The following is an 18738-nucleotide window of genomic DNA, read 5'->3' as shown; positions in this document are numbered from 1 at the left end:
CCGCTCCTCCAGAGCTGGGCCGCTCCATCGGCCGCACCCCGTTTGCTGGGCCTGTGCCGCCCAGATGCGCTGGAGTCCCGGTCTGCCCACAGGCCAGCTGCGGGTGCTGTGCGGGAGGGCCATCCTGCCTTGTGGCGAGTTCGAGCGGCAGCAGCAGGAGTCGGACAAGGACTGCGCCCTCCATCTTGCCTTGGGTCCTCCATCTTGGGACAGAACCATGTGCGCTCTCCATCTTGCCTTGGGTCCTCCATTTTGGGATGGGGCCATGTGCTTCCTCACAGGAAGAAGCCGCTGCTAGGATATCTCTGGATTAACCAATGATGATCAAGGGAAGTGCATGCCATCACTATGACCACATCCTGTACCGACTCGCGCCTGGCCAATCGGCAGGGCCCACAGTGCCCTCTCCTGCCCTCACTCCACCCCCCTTTAAAACCCCCTGTCCCATCAGGCCTCTCTCTCTCGGCCACTGGACTTTCCACTGTGTCGGTGTGTCTGGTGAACGGGGAGCGCAGGCCGGCTTGCATAATAAAGGACTCTTTGCTTTTGCATCGGACTGACTGGCTCCCTGGGGGTCTTGGGAACTTTGAAATCTGGGCACAACAGAGGAAACCCATATCCAAAATCAAAGACGAGATCAGGCCAAGGCTGAGGCCCATTAGGAGCCTTCCAGCTCCTAGGCACCGCTTTCAAACCCCAAACGAAGTGCCGGTCCTCCAACTGCGGGTAAGTCAGGGGCTAAGCCGCCTCCGGGCCCAAGCTTCAAATGCAGCAAGGAAAGACAGTGAGCCAAGTCCTGCTCAAACCCGAGATCCCCGCCTGGGCCCTGCCCAAGGTGTGGAAGGAAAGGCCACTGGAAATCAGACTGTAGTCTGGCCCTCCGGGTCAGGCCTCAGCCAGTCCAACATGGCCGCCCTCTGGATCCGGTTTGGAGCTCCCGATCTCCTGGGACTGGCCACCGAAGAAGCTGCCCAGGCCCCAACAGGGCCCCACAGACTTACACCACCAGGACAGAGCCTCGGGTAATGACTGTGGTGACAGGTAAGCTGATTTCCTTTTTAATTGACAGTGGGCCACTTATTCTGCCCTCTTTGAATTCGCTGGGACCCTTGTCCACTCCTCAGTCTCTATTATGGGGGTTGACGGATTAGTCTCACAGCCAATAGCCACCTCACCTCACACTGCATCTTACTAAATTCCCCCATTCACTCTTTTTTCATTCTACCTCGGTGCCCAGCCAGGGCTACCATGCATCCCCTCATAAAGCCCAGTTGTCCTGAACTACAGTCACCTACCTCAGTTTCACTGTCTCACCCCACAAGGCTGCGCCATTCCTGGGACTGTAAATGCCTTATCTTATCTCCTCTGTGACTGTTCCCTCCTCTGAACAAGAAATTTTCTTCTTTCTCAGGCTCACTGGGTACTCTCGCCTCCGGGTTCACAGCTGTAGTCTTCTTGCAAAGCTCCTCCATGACATGACATGGCGAAGGGACCCCCCTCACTGAGCCTTTAGATCCCAAGGCCAACATTCTCACCCCTTTAATGCTCTGAGAACTCCTCTGACCTCAGCGCCTTCTCACCCCACCCCTCTTCCCCACTCCACCTTCCAAAGGACTCAACAGTCAGGCTACTATCAGAAGCTGAGATCATTATCTCTAGGAAAAATGTGGCAGTTTTAAAATCCAAGCGGCTAGAGGCCTGGGAGCAGGCAGCCTGCTCCCTGCTCCTCCTACACTTTCTCCAACCTCATATACCTATACATAATTTTCCAAAATGGAGCATTGCTGGGTTAAATGATAAACATCTAAATATTTTAAAATAGCATACAATACTGAAACATTGATTGCTAGATGTGTTTTAATTTGCCAACTCTTAGTATGTATACTTTCTTGAAAGTAAGAGAAATACTTAATGGAAGGTCTGAGGCATGGTTATGCATTTTTGAAGGACACAGAAAGAAGGTTTGAAGGCTAATTTGAAAGTGTGAAATTTACGAAGGTTGTGTATGTGATGAGAAGGAAAAGAGAAATGTTGAAAGAAAGAAAGAAAGAAGAAAGAAGTTCTAAATTAACTATTTACAAGAATTGTAAAAGGGCCATTTTACTCTGAGCAAGAAAGTGAGGTTTCAGTCTCCAAGCCTGGCAGGACAAAGTAGCTGAATACTTCTTAAGCTAAATCAGAATATTCAGAAAAACAGCAAGGACTAAGGTTCAGTAAAAATAAGAAGTTAAGCCAGCACAGTGTCTTATTTCTTATCCAACCATCCAGGTCCCCAGCATCCACTGCTCCTTTCCTTCCTATTTTCTTTTCCCTTGGATACAGCCCATTCTAACATTCCCTCCCACTTTCACTTCCTCTCTCAGGCTCACCAAATGCCTCCCACCATCCCTGAAGAAGACTCGGTGACACCATCCAGGACACGATGACTCCTCACTCTTCATAGGCTCTTACCTGGCAAGGGACTCTCCAACTGTTTACTCTGGAAGAAGCTCAGGTTTTTAATATTTTCAGATGAAACGAACTTGGGATGTTGAGGGAGTCATCAATTCTACTATAATTGTCTTTATTAATCCCAACCGATCCCTCCCTCACTAAAGGACATTCTCGCTCGCCCTGCAAACCCTGGACCTACTCCTTTGCCCACCCTCCTCAACACAACTTTCTATTCTCTAACATCAATCCCTCCTTCTCTACATCCTGCTGGATTTGTCTGTCACTGGCTCGAACCCTCATCATAGCCACTCCAATCCCAACCTATTGGACCACTAACTTAACTCTTACCTATACCAGACTTCAATGCACCCTATACAACATCTCTCTCTTTAATATGGAAAAACACTACCTGTTTAACAAATACGTCTCAAACCACTACCTCAACTACTCCAGCACCTTACTACTGTACACAATCTATAAATTTACCCCCTCCTTTAGCCTGCCCTCCACCGGGTATTTTTCTCCTCTGTGGGACTATAGCCTACACCTGTGTCCCCCGGGACCTGTCACACTCGCTCTGCCTTTATGTCTTCCTAACTCCCAACCTTTCTATCAGAACAGAGGGAGAACTCGAATCTTCTCTTGGTCTTCTCAGGTCTCGCCACAAAAGGGCGGCCCTTGTCCCCCTCTTAGTGGGTACGGGAGTCCTCACTGCAGTAGAAACAGGCATAGGAGGCATTTCCTCCTCTGTTCATTTCTACCACAAACTGTCTGCTGAATTTTCAGAAGATATCTCCATCATTAGCAATTCCCTTGAATCCCTTCAAAGGCAGGTAGACTCCTTAGCAGCGGTAGCCCTACAGAACCGGCATGCTTTAGATCTCTTGACAGTTGAAAAAGGAGGTATCTGTGTCTTTCTTGGGGAAGAATGCTGCTACTTTGTAAATGAATCAGGAATTGTCAAAGATCACATTAAATCCCTCCGGGACAGGATTGACCAAAGACGACGTAACCAGCTAGAAGGGGGATAAGACATCTTTGGCTCACTTATACCATGGCTCCTCCCACTATTAGGCCCACTGGTATTTATTCTTTTAATCTTGCTCTTTGGCCCCTGTCTCATGCGCTGTTTCACTAGTTTCTTGCAGAACAGAATCCAGGCGTTCGCCAACCAGAAGGTGGAAGAAATCTATCTGGCCTTGAACTCAGAACCTAGAAACACCTATGTCACCGGAATCTTTGAGACCCCGGGCAGATGCCCCTGACAACGTCCCCTCTCAGCAGGAAGTAGCTATGGAAGACAGACCTTCGCCCCCTGACCTTGCCCGGACTCTCAATTTTTTTTTTTTACTATTACCAAAAGCCTGGAATGATAGATCCTCCCTTCCCCCAACTGGTGGGCGGGGTATGATGTAACCTGCAGCCCAGAAATACCTGAGTGACTAACCAGGTACCTTATATGGACTATACATTGGACCACCAATCAACACCTGCCAAATACCCTAAGCCCTTGTCCTATATGGAAAATGCAGTAAGCCACCAATCAGTGTGCGCCGAGTACACTAAGCCCCCCACCCCTTCCCATTCCGCCCCTCAAAAGGGGTGCCCACCCCTGCACGTGTTGCTGTCTTCCCCTTGTGAGGCAGCCCGGCAGGTGCTTCTCCTCTAATAAAGCCTGTAGTCCTGGTTTTAGGCCTCCGTCTGATCTTTCAGTTACATGGTAGCAGATAAAGAAAATAATAATTCTCCCAAAACCACACTTAAAGTCATAGAAGATTGTGATCTAACTGAGAGAGAATTCAAAATAGGCAATGTGAAGAAACTACATGAAAACTCAGAAATTCAGATCAATGGGTTCAATAATAAAATTAATAAGCAGAATAAGTAAATTAACAAAGACCTAAACAGAAATTCTGCAGCTGAAGAACTCAATAAATGAGATGATGAATGCTTTGGAAATATAGCAGATCATATGGAATAGAGAATTGTGGGAGCTCCAGAGTAGATCATATAGAAGAGAGAATTGTGAGCTGGCAGATAGAAATCTATAAATAATTCAGGCAGATGAGTAGCGAGAACTATGATTTTTTTCAAAAATGAAGAACTCTATGAGAACTATCCAACTCCATTAGAAAGGGCAACAAAATGAAAATGGGTATTCCAGAAGGATAAAGAGGGAGAAAGAAGCAGAGAGCTTATTTAGAGAAATAATAGATGAGAACTTTCCACAACTGAGGTAGGAATTCAATATACAAAGTCCATGAAACTAAGAGAACACCTAAATATCTCAATGCAAACAAAACCTTCTCCAAGACACCTCAAAACTGTCAAAAGTCAATGATAAAAAATTTTAAAGGCAGCCAGAGAATAAAAGATGGTAACCTACAAATGTACCACCATCAGGCTATCAGCTGATGAAACCTGTGGACGAAAGGGGCCACATGCTGACCTGACAAGCTCAGGAGAGGCCTGCATGGCAGTTTTGCAGACTCGGAGACCTAAAGTAACCACAAAGAATGGTCTGAAATTAAACCTTAACTAAAAGCAGTTATGGTGGGCAGTTATGGCCTAGGCCAGTATCTTCACTGACAAGATCAACTTTGATCCTTACTGAGCCCAATTTGCCTTTTTGCCTCTAAGATAACATACCCTTGAAATGTCTGGGTAACTTGTAACTTCCTTTTTTCTGGAGCCCCTGGGGCACAACCAAATGTTCTGGGCGCCAGGACAGATACTACGAATTCCTTCATTATCATGTTAATGTTCCTGCACCCACCTAAGTATGTGTCCATCATTTTACTTTTTATCCTATCACAGAGGTGTGTCCCCCCCCCCCCCGCTTCAATTAATCCCACCTCCTTAAATCTGTCACCAATGAATTTCATGTATAAATACAGATGTAACCCTGCCATTCTCTGGAGCACTATCTCAATTCGTTGAGGTTCTGCTTCCCGGCATATGTCGACAGTTTGGCTCAAATAAACTCAAAAAAATTCTTTACAGGTTTCAATGGTTTTTTTTACGTTAACAAACCCTATAGGCCAGGAGAGTGAAATGACATTTAAAATACTAAAAGATACAAAATGTTAGTCAAGAATACTCTATCAAGCAAAGTTATCCTTTAGATATGAAAAAGAAGTGAAGTCTTTCCCAGATAAACAAAAGCTGAGGGAGTTCATAACCACTAGATTTGCCTTGCAAGAAATGCTTAAAGGAAGGAGCTCTTCTACCTAAAATGGAAAGCACAAGTACCCAAAACTCTGAGTAAGGTGATAAGAAAACAGAATCAGAAGTTTGTGATTCAATATCAGAAAAGGTTGTTAGACAATTACAGTATAAAGGTTAAGAAAAAACAAAAAGCATTCTAAATAACTACAGCTACTTCAACCTGGTAACAAACTCAATATCAAAAAGCAACAATTTGTGCCAGCTCAGTGGTTGAGTGTTGAACCATGAACTAAGAGGCCACTGGTTTGATTCCTAGTCACGGCACATGCCCAGGTTGTGGGCTCATTCTCTAGTAGGGGCCGTGTAGGAGGCAGCCGATTGATGATGTATCTCTCTCAGCTATGTTTCTATTTATCTATCCCTTTCTCTTCCACTCTCTCTAAAAAAATCAATAAAAGCATATTTTAAAATTAAATAAATGAACAGCAATATGACAACAAATTGGATAATCTAGAAAAAAATGAATCACACAACCTTCCAAAATTGAATCATGAAGAAACAGAGAATCTAAATAAACCAATCACCAGTATGGTGATTGAAACAGTAATCAAAAACCAAGAGTCCAGGACCAGATATGGGCTCACTGGTGAATTCTACCAAACATTCAAAAAACATTAAATACCCATCCTCCTCAAACACTTCCAAAAAATTAAAGAGGAGGGAATGCTTCCAAACTCATGTTACAAGGTCAATATTATATTGATATCAAAAACAGATAAAAACACTAACAAATAATATTATTCTGATAAAAAATAGATACAAAAATCCACAACAAAATATTAGCAAACTGAATAAAACAATACATTAAAAGAATAATATGCATGGTCATGTGAGACTTATTCCAGAGATGCAAAAATGGTTCAATTTCTGCAAATCATTGTGATACACATTAACAAAATAAAGGATAAAAATCATTACCTTCTAGCCCTGGCCTGATGGCTTAATCAGTTGGAGAGTCATCCCGTATACTAAAAGGTTGAGAGTTCAATTCCTGGTCAGGACCCTTACCTAGGTTGCAGATTTGATCCCCGGTCCAGGAATGTAAAGGAGGCAACCAACTGATGTTTCTCTCTCACACACTGATGTTCTCTCAGAAGAGAAGAAGAACTGAAGGACCTTCACTACTGCACATTTTTATTTTTTTATGCTTTTTTCACCTTTTAATTAAAAAAACCAATTTTTTTTTCTGTTTTCATCACCTGATTTTACCCTTTTAATTACTACATTTTTTAAAAATATATTGTATTGATTTTTTACAGAGAGGAAGAGAGAGAGATAGAGAGTTAGAAACATCGATGAGAGAGGAACATCAATCAGCTGCCTCCTGCACATCTCCTACTGGGGATGTGCCCGCAACCCAGGTACATGCCCTTGACCGGAATTGAACCTGGGACCTTTCAGTCCGCAGGCCGATGCTCTATCCACTGAGCCAAACCGGTTTCGGCACTACATTTTTATTTTTAACCAGTATTATTACTACCATTTTACCATTTTTTAAAATGTCATTTTATTTTCTCTTTATTTTATTTTGGGATTAGTGTTCTACATTCTATTTTCATTGTTCCTTTAGCATCATTTTTCTCTACCTCAACTTTAGCCTTAGATTTTTCTTATTCCTTCTTTTGACCCGCTGTCTAAATTTCACCCTACTTACATATCTAATTTCCAATCCCCTGCTCTAAATCCATATACACCTCTCTCCTATCTTTGTTCACTATCCAAATCTTTTTTCCCTCTGCCGTTTTGTTATTGTTTGCTTGATTGTTGAGTATATTGGGTTTTTTTAATGCTTGTTTGTGAGATTGATTTGCTTTTGCTTTTTTTTTTTCTGTTGGTTTTTTTTTCCTCTGGTTATTTTTGTGCTTCGGTTTTCCCTCACCTCGCTTGATAGGTTATTTGTACTTTGCATTCATCTCCAGAGATCTATTGCTGAAATTGGTTGGGATTAGTGGCAGTTCTATTGGAGTTTTCTCCCCATATAGTCTCTTCCCCTCTTCTATTTCATTCTCTCTCTTTTTTCTCTTACTTTTTCTTTTCTTCTCTCCCTTGTCCCAATTTCATTTTTGCACTCTTTTTTTCCTTTTTTTTCTCTTTTATCTTTTTCTCTTCTTTCTTCCTTCTCCCCTAATTCTCTTTGCTCGGGTGGTCATCTTTATTTGGGGTTATTAATATCATGAATACATTTGTGTTTAGTGCCTTGTACGCTGTGCCTTGTTGTGTTGTATTTTGTGCCTTTAAATCAACGCAGCAGAGAGATAAACTACATAACCAAACACCTGGAGAAGAGAGATCATGGTGAAACAAAAAAGCAGCCTGCGTATGAAAGAAAAACGGGCATCACCAGAAAAGGAAGTAAACGAAATGGAGGCAATGGAGGCAAGCAACCTGTCAGAGAAAGAATTCAGAGAAATGGCCATAAGGTGGATGAAAAGAATGGAAGACAAATTCAACCATATGAGTAAGAACCAATAGGAAATGAAGAACAACCAAGAAGAAATTAAAAATGACATCACTGCTATAAAGAACTCAATAGAAATCATCAACAGTAGACTAGAAGAAGCAGAGGACCACATTAGTGAGCTAGAAGACAATGTAGAAAAAAATACCCAAGCAGAGCAGCTTCTAGAAAAAATAATTAAAAAGCAGGAGGAGAGCCTAAGAGAACTCTGGGACAACACGAAATGAAACAACATCCGAATAATAGGGGTGCCAGAGGGAGAGGAAACTAAGCAAGGAATAGAAAACCTGTTTGAAGAAATAATGACAGGAAACTTCCCGGATAAAGGGAAGAAAAAGCTCACACAAATCCAAGAAGCTCACAGAGTACCAAAAAAAATGAACTCCAAAAGACCGATGCCAAGACACATTATAATTAAATTGGCAGACACCAACGACAAAGCAAGAATCTTAAAAGCAGCCAGAGAGAGACAGAACGTTACCTACAAAGGATGCCCCATCAGACTAGCGACTGATTTCTCAACAGAAACACATCAGAACAGAAGGGAATGGAATGAAATATACAAAGTCATGAAAGGGAAGGGTCTGAATCCAAGAATACTGTACCCAGCAAGGCTATCAATCAAAATTGAGGGTGAAATCAGGAGCTTCACAGACAAAAAAGGACTGAGGGAGTTTATTACCACCAAACCAGCAATGCAAGAAATGCTAAAGGGTCTGCTGTAAAAAGAAAAAATAGGAAACGAAGAAGGTACACAGGGGTAAAGAATAAAAATGGCGACAAACAAGTATCTATCAATAATAACTTTAAATGTAAATGGATTAAATGCTCCAATCAAAAGACATAGGGTAACTGAATGGCTAAGAAAACGTGACTCATATATCTGCTGTCTACAGGAAACCCACCTCAGAAAAAAAGACACACAGGCTGATGGTGAAGGGATGGAAAAAGTCTTTTCAGGCGAATGGAAGTGAAAAAAAAGCTGGGGTAGCAATACTTAAATCTGACAAATTAGATCTCAAAGTGAAGGACATAAAAAGAGATAAGGGAGGCCACTTCATAATAGTAAAGGGAGCAATCCAACAAGAAGAAATAACTCTAGTAAACGTATAAGCACCCAATATAGAAGCACCCAAATACATAAGAAATCTTCTGGAGGAGATCAAGGGAGAGATTGACAGCAATACAATCATAGTAGGGGACCTTAACACCCCATTATCTCCACTGGACAAATCCTCTAAACAGAAACTCAGCAAAGAAACATCAATCCTAAATGACTCACTAGATCAGATGGAATTAATTGACATCTTCAGAACATTTCACCCCAAAGCCACAGAATATACATTCTCCTCAAGTGAACATCAGTCATTTTCAAAGGTCACAGGCAAAGTCTCTTCAAATTCAAGAAGATTGAAATCATATCAAACATCTTCTCAGACCACAATAGCATAAAACTGAAAATCAACTACAATAAAAACAATCCAAAAAATCAAACACATGTGCCGTGGTCCAGCCCCAGCGGGTCCAGGGGTCCCCAAAGGCGTGGACGGAGTCGGCGAAGAAGGAAGGACAAGGAGACAGTGTTCAGTTGATCAGCAGCCTAGCCAGGATCTCTAGCCAGGATCTCCAGCCAAGTTCTGGTCTGGATCTCCAGAGAGGTTCTGCTTCGGATCTCCAGCCAGGTTCTGTGGCCATGTTCCCTCGCTAGGTTCTCCAGCCAGGTTCTGTCTGAGATCTCCAGCCAGGTTCGGTCACCAGGTTCTAGTCAGGCTCTCCTGCCAATCTCCGCAGTCAGGTTCAGTCCAGGATCCCCTGCCATGCTCTCTCGCCAGGCTCCGCCTCCAGGCTCCGAGGCCAGTCCCTGTCCAGGATCCTCCGGCATGGTCTCGCCAGCGAAGTTCTTCTGTCTCTAGAGAACGTTCTGTGTAGGTTCTGTGCCTAGGCTCTGTCTCTCTTGGTCCTGTCTTCCAAGCCCTGTGTCCTTAGTTCTGTGTTCTGAGTTCTGTCTCTTGCTGTCTTGTTACATCTGTATTTATACCAGTTGATTCAATCCTATCAATCTGTATTACAAAGGTTAGGGCGTTTCTTATCTCCATTCCAGGGAGTAAAGATTATGTAGCTTAAGCATGATTGTTTGTAGTGATTAACTACCTGCCTGGCACTTAGTTAAGGAGTTTCATCCCCTCCCTGACTTCAGGGAAAAATTCCTACCTGGGGAAACAACCTTTCTAGGAGAGGCATCCCCTCCCTGACTTCAGGGAAAAATTCCTACCTGGAGAAACAACCTTTCTAGGAGAGGTGACCTTGGTTAAAACACAGCGTCAAGAAGGTGAGCAAACATATTAAGAACTGTATGCCATATATGCCAGGTCCCTTGAAACAGCAAGGATGGACCGGCTCCCGGCACACATGGAGACTAAATAGCACGCTATTAAACAATGACTGGGTTACCAGAAAGATCAAAGAAGAAATAAAAAACATTATGGCAACAAACGACACTGAAAACACAACAATCCAAAAACTATGGGACACAGCGAAAGCAATCTTGAGAGGGAAGTTCATAGCTCTACAAGCCTACTGCAAGAAACAAGAAAAATGAGAATAAATTACCTAACCCTACAACTCAAAGAGTCAGAAAGAGGGCAACAAGAAAAGCCCAGTGTAAGCAGAAGGAAGGAAATAATAAAGATCAGAGCGGAGATAAAAGACATAGAGACCAAAAAAACAATACAAAAGATCAACAACATCAAGAGCTGGTTCTTTGAAAGGATAAACAAGATTAATGAACCTCTAGCCAGGCTCACCAAGAAACAAAGAGAGAGGACCCAAATAAACAAAATCAGAAATGAAAGAGGAGAAATAACAACAGACCCCACAGAAATACAAAGGATTGTTAAAAAAATACGATGAACAACTCTATTACAACAAACTAGTCAACCTGGAGGAAATGGACATATTCTTAGAAAAATATAACCTTCCAAAACGTAATCAGGAAGAAGCTAAAAATCTCAATAGGCCAATAACTATGGAGGAAATTGAAGCAGTAATCAAAAAGCTTTCAGCAAACAAAAGCCTGGGGCCAGATGGCTTCACAGAGCAGTTTTACTAAACATTCAAGAAAGAACTAAAACCTATCATCCTCAGACTATTCCAAAAAATTCAAGAGGAAGGAACACTTCCAAGCTCATTCTAGGAAGCCATCATCACCCTAATACCAAAACCAGGTAAAGACAACACAATGAAAGAGAATTACAGCCCAATATCCCTCATGAACACAGATGCCAAAATCCTCAACAAAATCCTAGCAAATCAGATCCAGCAGTACATCGGAAAGATAATACACCATGACCAAGTAGGATTTATTCCAGGGATGCAAGGATGGTACAATATCCGCAAATCAATAAACGTGATACATCACATAAACAAATTGAAAAAAATACAAAATCATATCAATTGATACAGAAAAAGCTTTTGACAAAATCCAAAACCTTTCTTGATAAAAACTCTCAGCAAGGTAGGAACAGAAGGATCATACCTCAACATAATAAAAGCCATATATGACAAACCCACAGCCAACATCATAATCAATGGGAAAAACTAAAACCATTCCCCCTAAAAACAGGAACAAGACAGGGATGCCCCCTCTCACCACTCCTGTTCAACATAGTACTAGAAGTACTAGCCATTGCGATCAGACAAGAAGAAGAAATAAAAGGCATCCAAATTGGAAAAGAAGAAGTAAAATTGTCCTTATTTGCAGATGACATGATACTGTACATAGAGAAACCTAAAGACTCCATAAAAAAATTATTAGTCTTAATAAATGAATTCGGCAATGTAGCAGGATACAAAATTAATGCCAAGAAATCCATGGCATTTCTTTACACCAATAGTGAACTTACAGAAAGTGAGACTAAAAAAGCAATCCCATTTACCATCGCACCAAAAAAAATTAAGATACCTAGGAATAAACTTAACTAAGGAGTTAAAAGACTTATATGCGAAAAACTACAGGACACTGAAAAAAGAGATAGAGGAAGACATAAACAGATGGAAGAAGATACTGTGTTCATGGATTGGTACAATCAACATCATCAAAATGTCCATACTACCCAAAGCAATCTATAGATTCAATGCAATCCCCATTAAATTACCACCGGCATATTTCACAGATCTAGAATGAACGTTCCAAAAATTCATCTGGAATAAAAAAAGACCTCGAATAGCTGCAGCAATCCTGAGAAAGAAGAATAAAGTTGGTGGGATCTCAATACCAGATATCAAACTGTATTACAAAGCCACTGTTCTTAAAACAGCCTGGTAATGGCACAAGAACAGACATATAGATCAATGGAATAGAATAGAGAACCCAGAAATTGACCCAAACCACTACGCCCAATTAATATTCGACAAAGGAAGCAAGAGCATACAATGGAGTTAAGACAGTCTCTTCAGTAAATGGTGTTGGGAAAATTGGACAGATACATGCAAAAAGATGAAACTAGACCACCAACTCACACCATACACAAAAATAAACTCAAAATGAATAAAAGACTTAAACGTAAGACGGGAAACCATAAAAATACTAGAGGAATCCACAGGCAGCGAAATCACAAACATATGCCGAAGGAATTTCTTCTCTGATACTGCTCCTAGGGCAATGGAAACTAAAGAGAAAATAAACAAATGGGACTACATCAAAATAAAAAGCTTTTGCACAGCAAAGGAAACCATCAACAAAACAACAAGAAGGCCCACTACATGGGAGAACATATTTGCCAATGATATCACCGATAAGGGTATAATCTCCAACATTTACAGGGAACTCATGAAACTTAACAATAGGAAGATAACAATCCAATCAAAAAATGGGCAACGGACCTAGATAGACACTTTCTGAAAGAGGACATACAGAAGGCCGAAAGACATATGAAAACATGCTCTAAGTCACTAATTATATGTGAGATGCAAATCAAAACAGCAATGCGTTACCATCTCACACCTGTCAGAATGGCTATCATCAACAAATCAACAAACAACAAGTGTTGGAGAGGATGTGGAGAAAAAGGAACCCTTCTGCACTGTTGGTGGGAATGCAGTCTGGTGCAGCCACTATGGAGAACAGTATGGAGCTTCCTCAAAAAAACTAAAAATGGAACTCCCATTTGACCCAGTGATCCCACTTCTAGGAATATATCCCAAGAAACCAGAAACACCAATCAGAAAAGATATATGCACTCCTATGTTCATAGCAGCACAATTCACCATAGCTAAGATTTGGAAACAGCCTAAGTGCCCATCAGCAGATGAGTGGATTAGAAAACTATGGTACATCTATACAATGGAATACTATGCTGCGGTAAAAAAGAAGGAACTCTTGCCTTTTGCAACAGCATGGATGGAGCTGGAGAGCATTATGCTAATGAAATAAGTCAGTCAGAGAAAGATGATCTCATGATCTCACTCATTTGTGGATTATAGAGAACATAGACTGATGAACAGGAACAGATTCAAACACAGAGAAACAGCGATCAGACTATCAATCCCCAGAGGGAAAGTAGGGGAAGGAGGGGGTAAGGGGAAGAGATCAACCAAAGGACATGTATGCATGCATATAAGCCAAACCCATGGACAACAGGGGGATGAGAGCATGAGTGGGGGGCGGGGGGGGGGGGAATGGGGGTTTAATGGAGGGGATGAGGACACATTTGTAATACCTCAACTAATAAAGAATTAAAAATATATATATATGTAAAATTTTAGAAAATACAAATGGTCTATAATGAGAGAAAACTGATTGGTGATTTCCCAGAGCCTAGGTGAGATTACAAAGGACCAACAACAGAAAACTTATGGGTGAGAGATATGCTTACTTTGAGTTGTGAGGGTGGTACATATTAGATCATAAGTTACCAAACTATATACTTTTCAGTATGTGCAATTTACCACGTCATTTATAGCTCAAGAGAGTTGTTTTTTAAAAGTTAAACAAGGTGAGACTTTTTTATCTTTATTTATTAATTTTATGCAGCGTTTCTCAACCTGTGGGTCGCGACCCCTTTGGGGGTCAAACGACCCTTTCACAGAGGTCGCCTAAATACATCCTGCATATCAGATATTTAGATTATGATTCATAACAGTAGCAAAATTATGGTTATGAAGTAGCAGCGAAAATAATTTTATGGTTGGAGGTCACCACAACATGAGGAACTGTATTAAAGGGTCGCGGCATTAGGAAGGTTGAGAACCACCGGTTTAAGGTATTACAAATAGTAGTACTTTATGTCTCTTTCCCCCCCTGTCCCCCCCCCCCCCCCCCCCCGCACCACTGACCTCCCCAAAAGGTGAGATATTTTATGTAAGGAGATGGGTAGTGCCATTTGGCCTAAAAATCCAGTGAATAACACTGTTGACCCCAGGGAAGGGATAGTCCATAACAACCCCCAAAAGACAGATGCAAAGTAGCAGGTTCTCTAGTTCAGGTAGGAGAAAAAGAGTGAATAAAAGCTAGGCAATATAAAAACAACTATTTGATAAAGAAGAAGCCATCTCTGAGTGTGAGCTTTGGCTGAACAAAGATGGTCAGAGTGGAAATAAAAAGGAAAAGATGGATAAAAGGAAGAACTTTATGATTAAAAAATAGAAATAATATGGGAAAAGGATATTACTGCTGTCCTCTCTTCTGTAAAGTTAACTGTGTGAGGCTAGGGGTTCCGAAGGACAAAGAAGCGCCCAGTGGACCAGTGAGGCTGAGCCTTCAAGTCAGAGCATGGGCCACCATTGCTGCATCAGATTCACAAAGTCCAGTCTCTGTAAATAAAGCCTGGAATGAGCCAACACCATAGTGCAGGCTCGCAGAGAAAAATTCCACTAAATAAACTATCTTTACCAGGTTCAGACCCAAACTAATTCCAATTTCATCATTAATTTTAAAATGTGAAAAGATTCTCATGCACAGGAAATAAGACTTTTAGAAACAAGAATAGCAACAACAAAAACCACACAAAAAATAAAATAAGACTTTCTTTGAAAACCATATAGAATACTTACATAGAAAATAAGACTTTCTTTTAACACTGTAAACCAGGGGTGGGCAAACTTTTTGACTCGAGGGCCACAGCGGGTTCTTAAACTGGACCAGAGGGCCGGAACAAAAGCATGGATGCAGTGTTTGTGTGAACTAATATAAATTCAAAGTAAACATCATTACATAAAAGGGTACGGTCTTTTTTTTCAATAGTTTTATTCATTTCAAAAGGGCCGGATCCGGCCCGCAGGCCATAGTTTGCCCACGGCTGGTGTAAACAAAGGACTAAAATGACCTTAAATATCTAAAAATGTTAGTAACATGGAAATTCCACCTATTGACATAGCAAGATGATCTTCAGTTCCTTGTAATCAACTCTATTTCATAAATACATGTTCTGGTACAACTATTTACCTGTAACAATCTATATTTAGAATGAAGATCTGTGTTGTGAAAGGACATCAGAAATGCTATACCTAGCCCTAGTCAGTTTGGCTCAGTGGATAGAGCATCGGGCTGCAGACTGAAGGGTCCCAGGTTCGATTCAGGCCAAGGGCACATGCCCCAGTTGCGGGCTCGATCCCCACTGGGGGGCGTGCAGGAGGCAGCCAATCAATAATTCTTTCTCATCATTGATGTTTCTATCTCTCTCTCCCTCTCCCTTCCTCTCTGAAATCAATAAAATATGTTTTTTAAAAGAAATGCATTATCTAAAGCGTTACATGAAAGAATTAAGCTTTGATTGTCCTTATCAACAAGGCTAATCTTATGAACCAAGAAATCAACCCCAAATCCTAATTCTATAACCACTCCCCTCAAAATCCACCCACCTTATATTCTCCCCAGCTGCATGGACAAAGCATTTTTTGCCACCCATCACATACAACCTGCATACCTGTTTGGAAGGTAGGATTTGCTCCAGGGTACATGTTGGGGGAGTAGGCAGGAGCTGCTGCTGCATAGCTCATGGGGAAACCAGCTGGAGAAAAACACACAGAATAATCTGATGTTATCACTTGAAGAAGTAACATGATTTTACAACCAGGGTGCCCACAGGCACAGTCACTCTTACCTTCTTCATCAGAACTCCAGACTAACTTAGGCAGCCCAACAGCACTATGTAAGCTGATCAGTTTGTCTCTAGTTGTCTCTCCTTTTCTCAGAATTGTGATGGGTCACAATCCTAATCATGTATTTTAAACCAATGAGTAATGTTTACAACTTTTGCCCTGGCCAGTGTGGCTCAGCTGGTAGAGCGTCATCCTGTACACCAAAGGATCACTGGTTTGATTCCAGGTTAGAGCACATGTCAAGGTTATGGGTTCCATCCCTAGTTGGGGTGCATGTGGGAGGCAATGGATTGATCTCTCTCTCTCTCTAAAAATCAATAAAAACATATTTTAAAAAATACTTACAACTTTCAACAATGGAAAAAACTGGGCAGAAACTAAGTTAGAATACAAAATAACACATATAGGTATATACTAGTCAGAGAACTGCCAATTTTATCCTAGATTCTAATTCCATAATATAAGAGTTATAAAAGCATTGAGTGCTGAAGGGGCTCTAACAGTGACCCATGGAACTGGCAAAAAGCCAATCTCATGACCTACTTGGAAGCAACCTTGCATTTATTAATACTAACAAGTAATCCTTTATAAAACCAAACCACAGCCACTAATAATTCATCTGAACACAAAAGAAACAGCAAATAAGACATTAATTTGTCTTTCTCTGTCTGACTTATTTCACTTAGCATAATACCCTCAAGATCAGTGGTTCTCAACCTTCCTAATGCCGCAACCCTTTAATACAGTTCCTCATGTTGTGGTGACCTCCAACCATAAAATTATTTTTGTTATTACTTCATAACTGTAATTTTGCTACTGTTATGAATCTTAATGTAAATATCTGATATGCAGGATGTATTTTCATTGTTACAAATTGAACATAACTAAAGCATAGTGATTAATCACAAAAACAATATGTAATTATATATGTGTTTTCCGATGGTCTTAGGCGACCCCTGTGAAAGGGTCGTTCGACCCCCAAAGGGGGCGCAACCCACAGGTTGAGAACCGCTGCTCTAGATCCTTTCATGTTGTGCAAATGGTAAGATTTCATTATTTTAATAGCCGAGTAATATTCCATTGTATATAGTACTACCTCTTCTTTATCCAATCATCTATTGATGGGCATTTGGGTTGCTTAAAAAACTTGGCTATTGTAAATAATGCTGCAGTGAACATAGAGGAACATATACAGTTTCAAATTAGTGTTTCGGATTTATTCAGAAATATTCCCAGGAGTGGAATGCTGGACCAAATGGTAATTCTATTTTTAATTCTTTGAGGACCCTCCATACTGTTTTCCATAATGGCTGCACCAATTTGCAATCCCACCAACAATGCACAAGGGTTTCTTTTTCTCCACATCCACACCAACACTTGTTTGTTGATTTATTGATGACAGCCATTCTGTCAGGTATGAGGTGATATTTCATTGTGGTTTTAATTTGCATTTCTCTGATGATTAGTGACATTGAGCATCTTTTCATATGTCTGTTGGCCATCTATATGTCATCTTTATATAATTTCACTTACATGTGAAATCTAAAGAACAAAACAAACAAACAAAAACAGATTCATGGATACAGAGAACAAACTTAAGGTTGCTGTTCTTGGTCTTTTGATTCTGTATCAATCTGAGAATTGGCTAATAAGGTACTAAAAAAACTCTGCTGAGATTTCTATTGGAATCACATTGAATTTAGGTATAAATTTGGAGGGTGATGACGTCTTTACAAAACTGAGTCTTCCCTTCCATAGATAGGTGCATATATTTCCATTTATTTAGATATTCATATTTTCCAACAACAGCAAAAAAAGACATTAAGGTTATAGTCAAAATCCCGGCCATCAACAGATGAAGAATTATGTAGTAGTATTATGTAAAATATAAAAAGAACAAAGCAACCTCTGTGAATTGATTGGAAATGGTTCCTAGAATGCACTAAGCTGACAAAGCAAAGTGAACTCAACCTGCATTTCTATTCCAGAAAAGAACCTGTGGTTCAGCATGTGGAGTATGTGGGCCAACAGTCTTTAGCAGCAGCACCTTCCAGGGCCACTTCGGCCTAATGAGGGCCTCCTCTCACTGCCAATCCTTGACCCAGAGCTCCCGTTCAGTTGGCTGAGACTTTGGCAAATGTGTATCACAATTCTGAGGCTCCCCTACCCATTCTGCTGCTTCCCCAGTGGACCTTTCAAAAGTGTTATCCTCCCCTAAAATGGCTGTATTTCTAATGCCATCAAGTATGTACCATCTTTTGTATAACAAAGAAGAAAATATAATGTATGGATGCAGTTGGCCTCACATGGACTGAATGTCTGTGTTCCCTCCAAAATTGTATGTTGAAACCCTAACTCCCAACGTGATGGTATTTGGAGATACTCAACAGTAATCATTTCACAATGTATACATATATTAAATCATCACAAACATCTTTATAAAACACTAGTGACCCAGTGCACGAAATTCGTGCACATTAAAAGGGAATTAATTAGAGGAAATATTTTAATATTGCTATTTG

The 18738-nt window shown here is 41.0% G+C and overlaps 1 protein-coding gene across 15 annotated transcripts in view; it reads right to left on the bottom strand.

Annotated features, from left to right (window-relative positions):
* The window catches only part of FAM168B (family with sequence similarity 168 member B), a 108642-nt gene that overhangs the window by 43183 nt on the left and 46721 nt on the right, over positions 1–18738 (bottom strand). For 8 of the 15 annotated variants that reach the window (XM_059684381.1, XM_059684376.1, XM_059684375.1 and 5 more), the window contains exons 3-4: positions 16042–16125; positions 15170–15299 (exon numbers count right to left, since the gene is read on the bottom strand). The exons of 3 other annotated variants lie outside the window; for them this stretch is intronic. In XM_059684381.1, the coding sequence (XP_059540364.1) occupies positions 15170–15299; positions 16042–16107 (196 nt within the window). In that variant the 5' untranslated portion in view covers positions 16108–16125. The remainder of the gene's footprint in view (positions 1–15169; positions 15300–16041; positions 16126–18738) is intronic. 4 more of the 15 variants (XM_059684377.1, XM_059684385.1, XM_059684378.1 and 1 more) reach the window with 2 other exon arrangements.

The sequence above is a fragment of the Myotis daubentonii genome, chromosome 2 (genome assembly GCF_963259705.1).
Source record: "Myotis daubentonii chromosome 2, mMyoDau2.1, whole genome shotgun sequence".
Taxonomy (NCBI): Eukaryota; Metazoa; Chordata; class Mammalia; order Chiroptera; family Vespertilionidae; genus Myotis; species Myotis daubentonii.
Note: the sequence above shows the minus strand (reverse complement) of the source record. Positions and strands in the feature narration are given on the sequence as shown.